Source organism: Ammodytes marinus, assembly GCF_949987685.1.
Source record: "Ammodytes marinus genome assembly, chromosome: 15".
In the NCBI taxonomy this organism is placed as follows: domain Eukaryota; kingdom Metazoa; phylum Chordata; class Actinopteri; order Uranoscopiformes; family Ammodytidae; genus Ammodytes; species Ammodytes marinus.
In genome coordinates this window covers 27573094-27589009 of record NC_137219.1, presented here as the reverse complement: position 1 = coordinate 27589009, position 15916 = coordinate 27573094, and the positions used below count along the sequence as shown (strand labels likewise).

Genomic DNA, 15916 nt, shown 5'->3' with positions numbered 1-15916 from the left:
CAGACCAACGTGGTGTAATCCATTATTTCGTACGTAGCACATTTGCACACTATTAAATAGGCCGGCCTAAACATTTACTGAGGGGGGAACCCCCGCACTTCCAAAAACAAGAGGAGAGAAAGAAAATATATATAAATATACATATATATATACACACATACATACACACACATACATATATATATACATATATATATATATATATATATATATATATATATATATATATATATACACACATATACATACATACATACACACATTGAAGAAAAAAGGAAGGCAACGATCACCAATCATATAATCGTGATATTTGAAGGGGAGAAAGAAAGAAATGTTATACTAATTAAAGCCGGACTATCGTCACCGACTTGTAAAGTCCCCCCTCCCTCTGCTCCTACATTCAACCATGGTATTGAACGACTATCGTCATTCATTGTTGCAGGAAGTAAACACTGGTAAAAATAGCACACGGGTGAACCAGCTATCAAAATAGAAGTATCCACTTAAAAAAAAATAAAAAAATAAAATAAAATAAAATGCCCTTAACACTATAAGTCTTAACAGTCATATCGAAGGGAGTAGAATAATAACGTTTTACCTCCACTGGTTTTCAATGCTGTAGACTAGCCGAGACTCATTTCAGCTGCATAACGAAGGATTCTGCTTCTTTTGGTTCGTCAAAAAAGACGATACTGTGTTGATGAAGAACACGAAGACGATGGGGATATGCGAATCCTCGGAACATATTCTTTTCAATGAGCATTTTAATCACCCGATCGAAGTCCTTGCGCTTTCGGCGAACTTCTGCAGATAGATCCTGGCGGATGGTGAGTTTAGCATTCCCATGAAGTATCGGCATTTTCTTTGCAGACTGTAGTATCATTTCTTTATCTCTGAATCGTAGAAAGCGGATTAAGACTGGCCTTGGAGGCTTGCCTGGTTCTGGTTGTGGGCGTAGTGAGCGGTGAACTCGTTCCAGCTCAAGTTGTTGGTCTGTGGAGAGTTGCAGCCAGCTGGGCAGCTTCTGTTGAATATATTCGAGTAGCACTTGGTTGCCTTCCGACTTTTCCGGGAGCCCCAGCAAAATCAAATTCTTCCTCCTCCCTCTGTTTTCAAGATCATCGGTCTTAGATTCCAACGCTTTTATCAGTTTTTCGGCTCGGTCTAGTGCTCGCTGGGAAGTGTGTACGGTGTCCTCTAATGTTGAAATCCTTTGTTCGGCTTCGACCGTGCGCCGCTGCTGTTTCTCGAGTACTTGATTTGTTTGTGTCAGCGCTTCTTTCATGGTTGAAACTTGCCTTGTCACGTTCTCCAAACGAGTATCAATGCCATCCAGTCGGCCCAATATTACATGGCGTTGTGATTTTAGCTCTGTCATTATCTCAACAAGAGAGGGGTTCACCTCATTTTCCATAGCTGCCATACTTTGTGCTAGTTCCTCTGTGTCTTGTCTGGTTTGTACGTTTTTTCTGTTTGGCATCCTTTTTTCACCCTCTATCTTTTTAAGCAAGAGTATTAGTATGCTTAACTCAAAGGTTAAATAGAAATGTGGGTGATGATCCAATTCAGTGGAGGTAAAAACTCACTTTAAGCACTGAGGTAATGCGGAGCTCTCAACTCAAGCTGCCATCTTGTCTCAAGGCAACACCTCCTCTGGGGCTGTATTCACAAAACATTTTAAAGCTGCGAACACACCGCACTGGCCCCCTGCAGCGGTTGGCCACGTGAACGCAAGTTGCTCGCCGCTTGATCATATTGGGCCATATATTCCTGACGCCGACGCCGTTTCTGAGATCAGACCCGTCACACTTACGGTGCAACAACAACAACAACATGGTCCAGCTGTGCCAAAAAATACAGATGTAGGTACGCTGTGTAACCAGCGGCAGTCATGTCACAAATAGCATTAAAACAGTATGAAGACGCACCCCGATCGCAAATACACACACATTAAAGGGGTAGTTCGGAATTTTGGACATGGGGCATGATTCCCAAGTTAGCCTTAGTGTTCTTTATCATTGGAGACAGTTTTCAACACATTTCATTCAGGCCTTCTAGTTGCAGAGTTTGCTCGTGCTAGGCTAGCGTGAGGCATTAGGGTCAAATTAGCCTGCTACTAAAACAGTCTTACCCACTCCACAGTCCACAGTACACCGTAGGCAAATCAAATATAAAGCCAGACTATAGATGTAAATGTCTGTGTTGATAGAATAATGTTAGAAATAAAACCAACCTTGCATATTGCATTTTGAGGGGCTTGCTGTGTCTCAGCAGCAGCGTTATATTCCTGGTAGCGGCGGACTGATATTACCTAGGTTACAGGCTCTAATAGTTTGTTTACCTGCCGCTGTCATTGCTACAGAGGCAGAGTACAGTGCACAAAGGAATTTTATTAGGCCATGTTTGGAGGATTTAGCGATGCGTCTGCTTTTGAAGACGATTATGAGGAATTTGTTGTATCCAACACTAATCTCCACTAACGTTGTCATCAATCTGTCAGTAGGCTAACATTATGAAAGGGACCAGCTTTATTAGCTAGTGTAGCCTACCAAAAGTTATTACCTGTTCATCAGTGGCTGTTGGTGCATCTGAAAAGACGGATGGCACCGCTTTCGTTTTCAGTGATGTATTGCTCGTCAGATTGCGGGGGTTTCTCGAAGTTGAAATTATTGCTACAAATACTCCGTTTGCGAACAGTTTCCACCGGTGTTTTTATGTCCAAACCAGCAGCAACAAGCCATTGGAAATTGGTGGAACTTTGAGGTGCCCATATGTAGGGTTTATTTGTACAATTCCTAAATGCACACTGAACCACCGTGTTGCCTTGTCCTTCGTTTCCGCTTCTGTCGCACGCTACTCTGTTTACTTTATGCTGTAGTGATTCGGTTACACAACTAGCCGGAGCAAAGTAAGATTCCGCTGCTGCTGAGAAAGTAGTCCCTCAAAATGTGATGATTCATGCGATGAGAGGTTGGTTTTATTTCTAACATACAACACAGACATGTACATCAATAGTCTGCGTTATAATTGATTTGCCTCGGGTGTACTGTGGAGTGGGTAAGACTGTTTTAGTAGCTGGCTAATTTGACCCCAATGCCGTGTGCTAGCCTAGCACGAGCAAACTCTGCAACTAGAAGGACTGAATGAAATGTGTTAAACTGTCTCCAATGATAAAGAACATTAAGGCTAACTTGGGAATAAGGCCCTATGTCCAAAATTCTGAACTACCCCTTTAACAGCAATTCAGCAACATACTAAACACATTAACAACAGCAGTGTGTGCTCAGCGGCAAAAATAAAGGCAGACATCAGCCTACCTTAAAATGAATGCGCGGTCTGGCGGAGGACAACACCGGTGCTTCGCTGTACTATATTGGAATTCCACACGGACACTGCCGTCAAGTTTGGGTTCATATTATCCTCCGGAACAGCACACAGCTGGGTGAGTTTCACTATGCTAACCGGCGCTACCTTGGCTAAAGTACAACCAACAGCTAAACAGATGCAAAATACACATATTTTCAGAATGTATTGGAAGCACAATGTCCTCACTCCACACGCCCACCTCGGCTTGCAGACCACCGGGCAATCTCAACGCTGATTGACTATCGCGCAAATGGTCCTCGAGAGGACTCCTAAGTCACTAAGAGTAAATCACAGACAACCATTTGATGGCATTTTGGAGAGATTTAATGCTAGTGAGCTTTACAAAAGGTAGCTTTAAGGGTTTAATGATCTTAGTAAAGCTATATTTAGAAAGTATAGACACATTTATATTTATTATATTTATATAAAAAAATATTTATTAAGTTCCTTTTCCTGCAGTTGCTTTGGGTTTACGATGCACTGCAAGTTACTGTTGGTGTCACATTTGGGTTTAATTTGTTACTAGAGTAGGCCTATATGTGGCGCTTCGCAGCATCTCCTCCGTTCCACAAGTCCGCTACTTTATAGTTGCGCGTCTCGCCTTTTTCCTTCCGCATGCACTTTACGATTTCGCCGGCTGTTGTTTCTAAATTGTGAATTTCCTGGTTTGTCGCTGTCTGACTATTGCTGCATAGTCCGCCATTGAGAGAAATACAGTGAGAGTGCATGGCGTGCAGCTGTTCAATGAGGATATTTTTTCCGATTCAAATCATTGTAAAATTTAAAATTAATAGACCTATGTGGCGCTATTGTAGGTTAATTGTGAACGAATGTTTGGGAAACCCTGCAGTATCTTGGTGTCATGTTAAATCAGTGTAATTAATTGTATATAAAAACGCTATACTTTAATATAGCGACATGCAGGGGTGGACTGGGACAAAAATTCAGCCCTGGCATTTTTGGCCATGGCAGCCCACCATGATTATTTATACGATATGTGGAGGCAGGGGCGTTGCTCCAAATTCTGGGCCCCTATACAGGAAGTCCTGATGGGCCCTCTGAGAGGCAGTGTTACAATACAAACATGTAAAAGCTATGTTTGTCTATAGTCCAAAACGTATGAGTGACTGGTCACTCTCTGAGCCAGATAACAACACAATGTTTCTATTGATGAATGACCAAATCATTACGCGTACTTGAACACAACCCCTGGTCTAATGACTCTTAATAACCATGCACACACACAGTGTTTCTCACAGGAATTTGGGAGACTGTGTCGTGGACCCTGGACCTTCTAGAGCAGGGGTTCTCAACCTTCTGCAAGCTGGGTCATTGCAGTTGGGCCCCCCCACCGACCCTGACACCCCCCCCCCCACACACACACACACACACACACCACCCTACACAGATAGATAGATAGATAGATAGATAGATAGATAGATAGATGGATAGATGGATAGATAGATAGATAGATAGATAGATAGATAGATAGATAGATAGATAGATAGATAGATAGATAGATAGATAGATAGATAGATAGATAGATAGATAGATAGATAGATAGATAGATAGATAGATAGATAGATGGATGGATGGATGGATGGATAGATGGATGGATAGATAGATGGATGGATAGATAGATAGATACTCTATTATTGTTATTATCACAAGGGCTAGGCCAGTGGCGCACCTTTGAGTTGAACATTGGGTTTAGGGTTGGGGTCCGGACATTTCTTATAATTTAACGTTAAATTCTGGTGCACTTTTATGTGACACTGAGGAAATGTTTTTTTTTTAAAATCTCCTTAGAAGAGAAGAAAATAGTAGCCTAAATAGAACATACACAGAATAAATTCTACAATAGGTATACCTGTTATGAAAAAGCTTCACAAAACAAAGTCTATGATCAATGGGAAACACTGCTGTCTGACAACCCAGTTCAGAGAATGTTTCAACTATTGAGTCTTGGATTTGGAAAGTGGCCAGATTTAGCTCAAAATGCTACCTGCGATTAATGTGCTGTGCAGCCTGAACGCGGAGTTGTGTGTGTCTCAGTGGCGATTCCAGGAAATTTTGACTGGGGGTGGCCAAGGTGGGCCACAGAGCTAGAGTGGGGTGGCCATCACACCCCTGAATGAATAGCATGTGATATGCTGTACAACCAATTCAAAGATGATTTATAATCCCAAATGCCCAAATCATGTTAGTATCCATTGTAATGTTTGTCAGAAAACTAAACCCCTGAAGGGGGGTCTGGGGGCATCCCCCCCAGAATATTTTTTTGTGTTTTTAACATGTAATCTAAGCATTCTGGTGCATTCTGGTGAAGATAATAAAGGAAAAAGTCAATATTCATTTCAGTTCAGATGAATAGTAAAATTAGCAAGACAACATAACTTGCTAGCAGCCAGATGCCTAACAACTGGACAGAGGGACGGATGACAACTAGATTTTGACCAAATATCTTGCTAAAAAAATAAACCTTTATTTATGAAATTCTGCTACGTTACACTTGCTAACTACAAACTTAAATTTTTTTATTCAGATTTCAAAAATCTGCTGGGACACGTGCCCATACACATGCATGGGTGGCACGCATGTCACAAGCACATTTATGCTGTTTTCAAGACCTTTGCTGACCAGAGACCAGTTCTAGTGGCCACAGTCCTACCATTAATTCAGTACTTGAAAATTGCAAACTGATCTCATATCAGTGGATTGGAGTGTTTGTGTGATGAACTTGGCAACTACCTATCAAAAAAAGTTAAGAAAGAAAAAAAATACATATCATCTCTGAACTAGGCTACATATCAGGATTAAAATTTAAATTACAAAAAAAAAAAAAAAAAAAAATTAAGATTAAGATTTTGAATTGAACTGGTGGCGAAAATAAACGCAGCAATGTTTCTATGGGGATATTTAGCTGTACAGATATAAGTGCTGGCAAAGCTAGAACAGTTTAAGACTCCACATCACTGTGGCAACACAACCTATCTATCCGCTCAGACAGCGCAAAGAAAAGTCTGATAAATACATGAGAGTGATGGCCCAGGCAAGTTTCAGTAAGTTTAAAGAAGTGCCACACTGTTACTGACTTTGAAATGCATTTAGACATTTTAAGGGGAAAACACATTGTATTTATTATTTCAACTATTGAGTTATTTGTAGAACAGCATGCTAGTGTAGGACAAGAAGATTGATTTTCTGAATTTTCAATGCTGCTTTATTTTTATGTTTTAAATTGGGAAAGACATGTTCCAAAACGACCAATAACCTTTGTATTTAAAAATAAATCAATCAAGTAGGCTAATAATAACCATTAATGAATTATAGGCTATCGCATCACAGTAGGCCTATTGTCCACAATAATCACAGCCCCCCATCCATAAAGGAACTTTAAGAAGTTGAATTTGCACTTGTTGTGCATACATAAGTGTATGGTCTATTATTTGTATTTAGTGTCTGCATAGCATTGCACCAAAACAGTAGAAGTTTTCTTTAATTGTGTTTTGTACTGTCTGTAAAATGTTACCTGCACATAGCAAACAAAATTGCACAACTGTAAGGTCAGTGTCTGTTGTATTTTTGTATTCAAATAAACAGTTGTTTATTTCTATAGTGCGCATTGGCATCTTTGAGCAAAATACCCCCAACATTTTCGCCGCGGCGCAACTCGCCACGCCTCCTGTGACCCTGGCCAGTGACCACCTTGACTAAGACATTTTCTGGGGGAAACACTGGTAAAAGTAATGATTTGGTCATTCTTCAAATAAATGTATTGTGGAGTTGTCTGGCTCAGAGAGCCATGTGTAATGTAAGACCGCCTTTCAGGGGGCCCATCAGGACTTTTTGTATAGGGGCCCATAATTTGGTGCAACGCCCCTGCAATTGCGCTTGCTAGCACTTAAAAAAACTTTTTGGTCAGTTGGAAATCAAGGCAGCCAGCGCCCCTCCCCCCCCCTGACAACTCACGGCGCCCCCCACCATTTGAGAAGCACTGCTCTAGACTGTGGGACCTTGATTTCAAAATGAAACGCAACATTTCATTTGGATCAGTGATGATTTGAGGTATCGTGTCATCTGCTGCTGTTAGTCCACTGTGTTATCAAGTCCAGAGTTACCACAGCCGTCTACCAGAAGATTTTAGAGCACTTCATGCTTCTGTCTGCTGACAAGCTTTATAGAGATGACAATATCCTTTTCCAGCAAGATTTGGCACCTGTCCACAGTGCCAGAAACCACTAGTGACTGGTTAGCTGACCATGGTATTACTGTACTTGAATGGCCAGACAACTATCCTGACCTGAACTCCATAGAGAATCTATGGGTTATTGTCAAGAGGAAGATGCCAGAGGCAGTGCCACAGACTGATCGTCACCATGCCATGCCACATTAAAGCAATAATTCATGCAAAATAAGAACCCAGACCAGATTATTCTTCATATTAAGAGAAATACTTTTTGTATTACACTTTGTCTAAAAAATGTAATACAATATGCAAATGAGGCAATATCTCATTAAATATGCGTAGCCTACAACCCTTTAGACTTTTTTTTCCCCTTTATAGATATCCTCATACTTTTTTACCAGATTAATCTTCATATTAAGAGAAATACTTTTCGTATTACACTTTGTCTAACAAAAAAAATGCAAAAATTAGGCAATATCTCATTAAATATGCATAGCCTATAAACCCTAAAGTAGAGGTCCTGGATACGATTTGTATGCGCTTCATTTAGCGAAGAATATCTCAACTGTTATAGACTAATATGACCCCAGTGAACAACGTGGGATATTCTTTGCTAAATGAAGCGCATACAAAACATTCCCAGGACCTCCACTAGTAGATGAATGAAAATACTAAAGAGCGACATTTCTGTATTATAAATATTTGTTTTGATTGGCCTTATGGAATATTCTAATATTTTGAGATGCTCGATTTCTGGTTTTCATGAGCTGTAAACCAGAATCCTGTAAATTTAAACAAAAACATGCCTGAAATATATCACTATATGTCTAATATATCTAGAATATATGGAACTTTCACTTATTTAATTAAATTAGATAAAAAAAGAGCTTTTCCATGATATTCTAATAATATGAGTTTCACCTGTATATTGAAGAAAGAACATAAATCACATTGACGAGCGATGTGACAGCCATTTCAATGACTGTGTGACACTGCCTATGTGTAGGCTACATCTGTTTCTGTGTCCCACTTTGATAGACGGGTTACATTTGAGCATGCATAAGCTGCTGCTTTCTACGGGCACTGCACTACTAATGTTAATACAAAACACTGTCTGTGCTTGGCTTTTGTTTAACTGCAAAAGAGGAAGATTTCAAATATGATTTCATTAATGAAGAAAAAATAATAATTCTTATTCTAGGTTGGCTAATAGTGATTGAATGTGAATCTTGAGCAGCAGAGGAAAGCTGCTCACTGTGGATGAGGAGGCCTGCACACATAGATATGACCTCATAACCTCAAAAGCTCCTCTAATGGTTTGTAACTGAAACCAAAATTCAATATACACTGCATTCCAAATTATAAGGCAAATTATATTTTCTCACAGATTTTCCTAAATAGTCGATGCAAATCACAGTCAGTATAATTTTCAAGTCATCAACCGTTAGAGTATAATTCTAATTTTATTGAACAAACCTCCAAATGATAAAAGTATTTTTTTCAAAAATAAAAAACTCCAAATGCACTGTTCCAAATTATTATGCACAACAGAGTTTCAAAACATTTTATAGGTTGTAAACAACTAAAAATGGTCATTTGTTGAATTTGCAGGATGTGGAGGTCATATTTAGTGAAATCAAAAGCTATTTCAATCAAAAACATCTTAACAGGCCAAGTTACATGTTAACATAGGACCCCTTCTTTGATATCACCTTCACAATTCTTGCATCCATTGAACTTGTGAGTTCTTGGAGAGTTTCTGCTTGAATATCTTTGCAGGATGCCAGACTAGCCTCCCATAGCTGCTGTTTTGATGTGAACTGCCTCCCAACCTCATAGATGTTTTTCTTGAGGATGCTCCAAAGGTTCTCAATAGGGTTGAGGTCAGGGGAAGATGGGGGCCACACCATGAGGTTCTCTCCTTTTATGCCCAAAGCAGCCAGTGACACAGAGGTATTCTTTGCAGCATGAGATGGTGCATTGGCATGCATGAAGATGATTTTACTACGGAAGGCACTGTCCTTCTTTTTGTACCACGGAAGAAAGTGGTCAGTCAGAAACTAAACATACTTTGCCGAGGTCATTTTCACACCGTCAGGGACCCTAAAGGGGCCTACCAGCTCTCTCCCCATGATTCCGGCCTAAAACATGACTCCGCCACCTCCTGTCTGCCGTCGCAGCCTTGTGGCCATTCACCAACTATCCACTACTCCATCCATCTGGACCATCCAGGGTTGCTCGGCACTCATCAGTAAACAAGACTGTTTGAAGATGAGTCTTCATGTATTCCTGAGCCCACTGCAACTGTTTCAGCTTGTGATCATTGTTTAGGGGTGGCCGAATAATCGGTTTATGCACAACTGCCTACACCTTGAGGTTTGCGGGACTCCAGAGGCACCAGACGCTTCAAATACCTGTCTGCTGCTTTGTGATGGCATTTTAGCAGCTGCTCTCTGGCAGAAACCTTCCTCATATTACCTTTATCTGCACCAACCCGTCTGTGCTCTGAATCAGCCACAAATCTCTTCACAGTACGATGATCACACTTAAGTTTTCGTGAAATATGTAATGTTTTCATACCTTGTCCAAGGTATTGCACTATTTGACGCTTTTAGGCAGCAGAGAGATCCTTTTTCTTTCCCATATTGCTTGAAACCTGTGGCCTGCTTAATCATGTGGAACGTCCTTGTTAAGTAGATTTCCTTTGATTGGGCTTACTTAGCAAACTGATTATCACAGGTGTCTGAGATTGATTTCAATGATCCAAAGCGCCCTGAGACACGATACCATCCATGAGTTTAAATTAAATACAAAAAATTAAATGTTTATGACACTTAATTCCAATTTGCATAATAATGTGTGATAGACTGTACATTCAGTGCGGTTTCATGGGTCAACTAGATTGGATTAAGACATATATCAAACTTGCCACTCGAATGGACCGCGTCACTTGAGTAGGGGTGGGAATCTCTTGGCACCTCACAATTCGATTCGATTCCGATTCAGAGGTCAACGATTCGATTCAAAATCGATTTTCAATGCATCTCAATGCAAAACATTTTTTATGTACATACCCATGTGTGAATTTCAAAAATATATTTATATGCACATCTGAGTTTGCTACTCGGAGTTTGCTAATCACTTCCTACTTTTGTGATGATCATTAAAGACAATCAACAGATGAATTGCCTTCTCTAATATTGTATTAAGAGAAAAGCTTTTCTTGTCACAAATATGACTTTCTATGAACAGTGCAATAATCAATGCAGCTTGCATTTCAACACAATATGGAACTATGTAAAAACTAAACCGATTCAGTTTTATTTTATTTCTAATCTCGTAAATCATGTTTCTATAGGATTTCTATTCTATTATCTATTATTTTCTATGTCATTTCAACACATTGTACAAAAAGTATGGCTTGGAATTCAGCTCTCATACAAAAACGTAAACAGAGATAAAGCCGGTGCAGGTCATGGGTTTGCTGCTCTCAGCCCTTTTGAAGCCACTTTGGAAACAACTCGCACATGTGTGGTGTGCATGCGCAATGGCGCAGGAAGTATTAGTATTTACAAAAAAAAATTTAAAATTTAAAAAAATTTAAAAAATAATATAAAATAAAAAATCGATTATTAACTTTTCTGAATCGATTCAGAATCGTCCGAGAGAGAATCGATATTAATCGGAAAATCGATTTTTTTTCCCACCCCTACACTTGAGTATACATGGCCTGTCAAAGATTCCATAAAAGGCTGGAGCATAGCTGTCTCCACTATGCTAGGTGGCGCTGTAGCCCTTTCAACAAGTGGTTATAGAGCCACGTCCAGTTCCTTTACGGCAACAACACTACTATTTATTACGTTGTCTCCATCCTCTTCCTTGTGAAATCCACGGCACGGATTCTCTAGCAAGCGCAGAACGAGAACTCCGATATGCGATCCTGTATACATGCAGGTAAAATGCCGACTATGGCAGAGTTATCTAGGTGTTCTTATCCGACTTCGCTTGTCCGTTAAATAAATCGGATAAAGGTGTTTATATGCATTTTACAAGTCCTGTTGAAGTCTTATTCGTTTATTTTCCCAATTATGAGTCTGCATGTAACCGCACTGACTGTGCATTACACATTGTTTTCAATTTGTTTAAAATGTTTAAGTAACACTGACTCATGTATATTTGCCACCTGAGGTCATGGGCTCTACATTTTAAATGTGGACCTTGCTCTTTATGTGCAGATTTCTCCAGATTCTCTAAGTATTTTAATTATATTATGGATTGTAGATGGTGAAATCCTTAAATTCTTTGCAGTAATGTTGTTTTCAAACTGTTGGACTGTTTTCCTCTGCAGTTCTTCACAAAGTGTTGAGGCTCATCCCATTATTGCTTGTGAAGACTGAATGTTTACGGGATCCCCCTTTATAGCCATTACATGACAATGGTCAGAAACCCTTGTCTGGGGGTCATTACCTTTGACCTTGTAGGAGTTAAACCTCTTAATAAAGTTAGCATCAAAACTTCTAATCCAAAAGTACCTAGCATAAATGCCTTAATGAAAACCAAACTATCTAGCAGGTTCAAACCTAATATAAAGCTTCATCCAGAGACACAATATGTGGTATAAGGCCTCACATAGAGAATAAATATGCATCGTATACATTAAATGGTACAAAAGATCAAGTGGAGTGAATTGAGTCAACCTCAGGCCATTAGAAAACTACTCCTACAGATGAAAATTAGCGTATAGCTAACATTGGTCCTGCAAATGAGCTGTGCGTTGTCCCTGTCAAATAAACCAATACATAAATAAATCTGGAGGCTGCCACCAAGTTTGACTCCTAAACAGTAAACACAGTACTTCACAAACAAACAAACCCCATTATCAAGTTCTTTAAAAATGAAGGGTTTTTTAAACTTCACAGTACGCACACACACACACACACACACACACACACACACACACACACACACACACACACACACACACACACACACACACACACACTAATAGATAACATAGAAACAAATGAGTAAATGCAACTGTGAATATATGTAAAGAACAAAGCGATAAACATGACTGCATGGATGAATGATGACCAGCGTGTAGCAGATAAAGAGGTGAATGATAATCAAATCTAACTTTTCTGACATGGCTGGTAGATTTAACAATAAATAGTGAATGTCAGGAAAGGCAACATCAGGAGCTCAAAGATTGTTGGCAAACCTAAGACACCGTTTCCACTTGTCTTTAACATCTGATCACATCTGGACAGCTCTAACTACAGCTGGAAACACTCTCACGACGCATTGACAAATAGTAGTGTAAACAGCGATGTGACTCTTGTCCACATTATTATTTTTTTTCATTGAACTTTTATTTATCCTCGAGAGAGCAATTGAGGGGTGACTCTCATTTACAATTACGTCAAGTTCAAACAAATTCAAAGGAAAAACAACAATACATAAACAATATTCAATGCAAATACATCAAATACACATAAAAACAGGTGAAGAGAAAAACAATTGAAACATTTACACAGTGGTGAAGAGTGGCAGCAATTAAAATGAAATGGGTGAAAGTACAGTTACAGGTAGAGTTTGACAGATTTAAGTTTGAGTTTGTTTAAATTGGTTAAAGGATATGAAGGTATTTAGTTTAATTTGTTGCTGTAAGTTGTTCCAGGAGTCAGGGGCACTGAAGCTAAAAGCTGTCTTTCCCAGCTCAGACCGGGCTTGTGGGACATAAAGCATAAGCATGTCAGTGGAGCGGGTCTGATAAAGCCCATCTGAAATTTGCAGCATTTCTGTTAAATAACGAGGAAGCTTCCCGGTCTCTCTTTAAGGGAGGACCACCCAACCTTTTCATATAAAAGACAATGGTGTGTGTCATAAGCATCTCCTGTGATGAACCTTAAAGCAGAGTGAAAAACAGAGTCCAGGAGTTTAAGACATGAATGTGATGCATGCCGATAAACCACATCACCGTAATCAAGGACAGACATGAAAACTGCCTCAATAATCCTTTTCCTACTAAATAAACCTTCGATCGGATTACCAAAATCACATCATAATCCATTCTCAGGTGGAAACGGGGCCTATAGGAAGATACCTGAAGCATTTCAATATGACTCCATTGATGGGCCCTTCCTACCTCCAGTGCAGAATTGACACCAGCTCTGTTGTAGGTTTCAGACAACTGCTGTGACTGGTTCCGTTCTCTTAGCAATCAGCCAGACTATTAGGTCCTCACCTACAAAGCCCTCCACCATCTGCCCCCCCCCCCCCCCCCCCAAATATCTCACTGACCTCCTCTCCCCCTATCAACCCCCCCGGGCCCTCAAATCCTCCTCAGCCGGTCTCCTCTCCACCCACACATCAAACCTCCGCAGCCTTGGTGACAGAGCTTTCTCCAGGGCAGCTCCCAGGCTCTGGAACAGCCTCCCCCAACATATCCGTGACTCTGAGTCCCTCACCATCTTCCAGTGCCACCTCAAGACCCATCTCTTCTCCTCTGCCTACCCCTAGTTCACCCACCAACCCAAGCCCCATCAACTTTACATTTTCCTTTTGTTTGTTTACTGTTGTGCTCCTATGTAAAGCGCTTTGAGTGCGAGAAAAGCGCTATATAAATTAAATATATTATTTTTATTATTATTGTTGTTGTTGTTGTTGTTGTTGTTGTTGTTGTTGTTGTTATTATTACCTGCTCGTTGCAGTATTGTCTTATCTCAGATCATTCTTGCCTCAAAGGTTTCAATGCCAACCTTCCTCATGATCAAGTGTGGTGGAGTTCAGCTGCGTTCTGGCTCCAGGGCAATGAGCCCTGAGAGCAAGCAACCAGATTTCTTTAGAGCATAAGAAGAGATCAGAGTGGTAAAAAGAACCAAAATGTTTTATGGATCTCTTCAAAAAGTGGTGGCCCCTAGATGAGGGCGTGTCACTTTACTTTCTCATAATTTTCGTCACTTTCTCTAGCCTGGAAATCTAGACCCATATCTAGAACGATAGAGGGTCTGGCCACGATCAATAGTAATTCCCGACTCAAGGGGCGGCTCCTACTCGTGCATTTTAAATGCCACTGCACGCAATTGGATAGCACTACAACCAATCAGAGCAATGAACAAGGTGACATATTAAGCCCCGTCGTTTAGCGACCAACTGTTTAAACTTTTGTCGTGGTCAGTCGGCAAAACAGAACATTCCTCTTACTTGCTAATGAAAGATTTGAGTGCCGTCTTCAAAATCGTAAAGGGTCGAGGCCAAAGCCGTCTCAAACTCAAACAACATATCCGCAGCCATCTTTGATGTTGGCTATCACGTAATACTCCGTTATACTCAGGTCTTATTCACCCGTATATGAAATTTTGCCCTTCTTTGTTCCTGAATATAATCACATGGTATGAATGAGTATCAGCCTCAAATTTCATAAGTGAAGAAGAACATAGTGCATGGTTTTGAGGAGGATAGTATTCCAGTGCTCACTGAAAGTTCTTAATGGCCAGCAGAGGTCAGGTGTGGCAGTATGAATAGTATGTACTGAATTATCCTCTTCTTTGCCTCTGTTTTCAGAACTCAGGTATTGAGAAGGCCTTCCTGTTCGATGTGGTCAGTAAGATTTACATTGCCACAGACAGCAGTCCAGTGGACATGCAGACATATGAACTGTGTTGTGACATGATTGATGTGGTCATTGACATCTCCTGCATCTATGGGTAAGCCAATGAAGACTCAACAAAGCATGATGTCAGAGAATTGTTCCAGCTTTAAGCTGTAATGTCACAAAACAAAACAGTGTTTCAGCTCCATCATAAAATAGGTGAAGTAAGCGATTTATTTATGTTAATATAAGTGTTAAATCGCTCTTTATTCATACAGTGATCACTTATAAAGTGTGCGCGTTTCATAAAGCCGATCTCTCAGTCACTTGCTCTGCATGTAATCGTCAAATAAACTTTTCAGAAGAGAGAACACTACAAACCGGCACCCGTCTCACTGCCGGTGCACGTGCAGAGCGACAGATGGGTGAATGTGTATGCTCCTACAATGGCAGAGCAGGTAAAAATCCTTCCCAATGTCTGTTTTGATGGTCTTTATCATGTTTTATCGCACTTATGGATCTGAGATGATGCTAGATAACTCGCTGCTTGAAGACCGCAGTGAATTAATGTGGTGACGTGGGGACGAGGGAGGGGACTGCTAACTGCAGTCACTGACAGGAAGTTAGCTAAACTGACCATTCCGCTAACTGAACCTTTAAATATCAAAAAACGGGCAGATATGGTTTGAGTGAGAGGCACTAACCAGAGGGGTACTATGAATCCAGATGAATGGGTTAGTGAGGAATGTTGAATCTTAAGCCAGATA

General features: G+C 40.3%; 1 protein-coding gene across 1 annotated transcript in view; it reads left to right on the top strand.

Annotated features, from left to right (window-relative positions):
* The window catches only part of rragd (ras-related GTP binding D), a 62346-nt gene that overhangs the window by 17221 nt on the left and 29209 nt on the right, over nt 1-15916 (top strand). The window contains exon 5 of the mRNA XM_080042101.1: nt 15122-15264. Coding sequence (XP_079898227.1) covers nt 15122-15264 — 143 coding nt within the window. The remainder of the gene's footprint in view (nt 1-15121; nt 15265-15916) is intronic.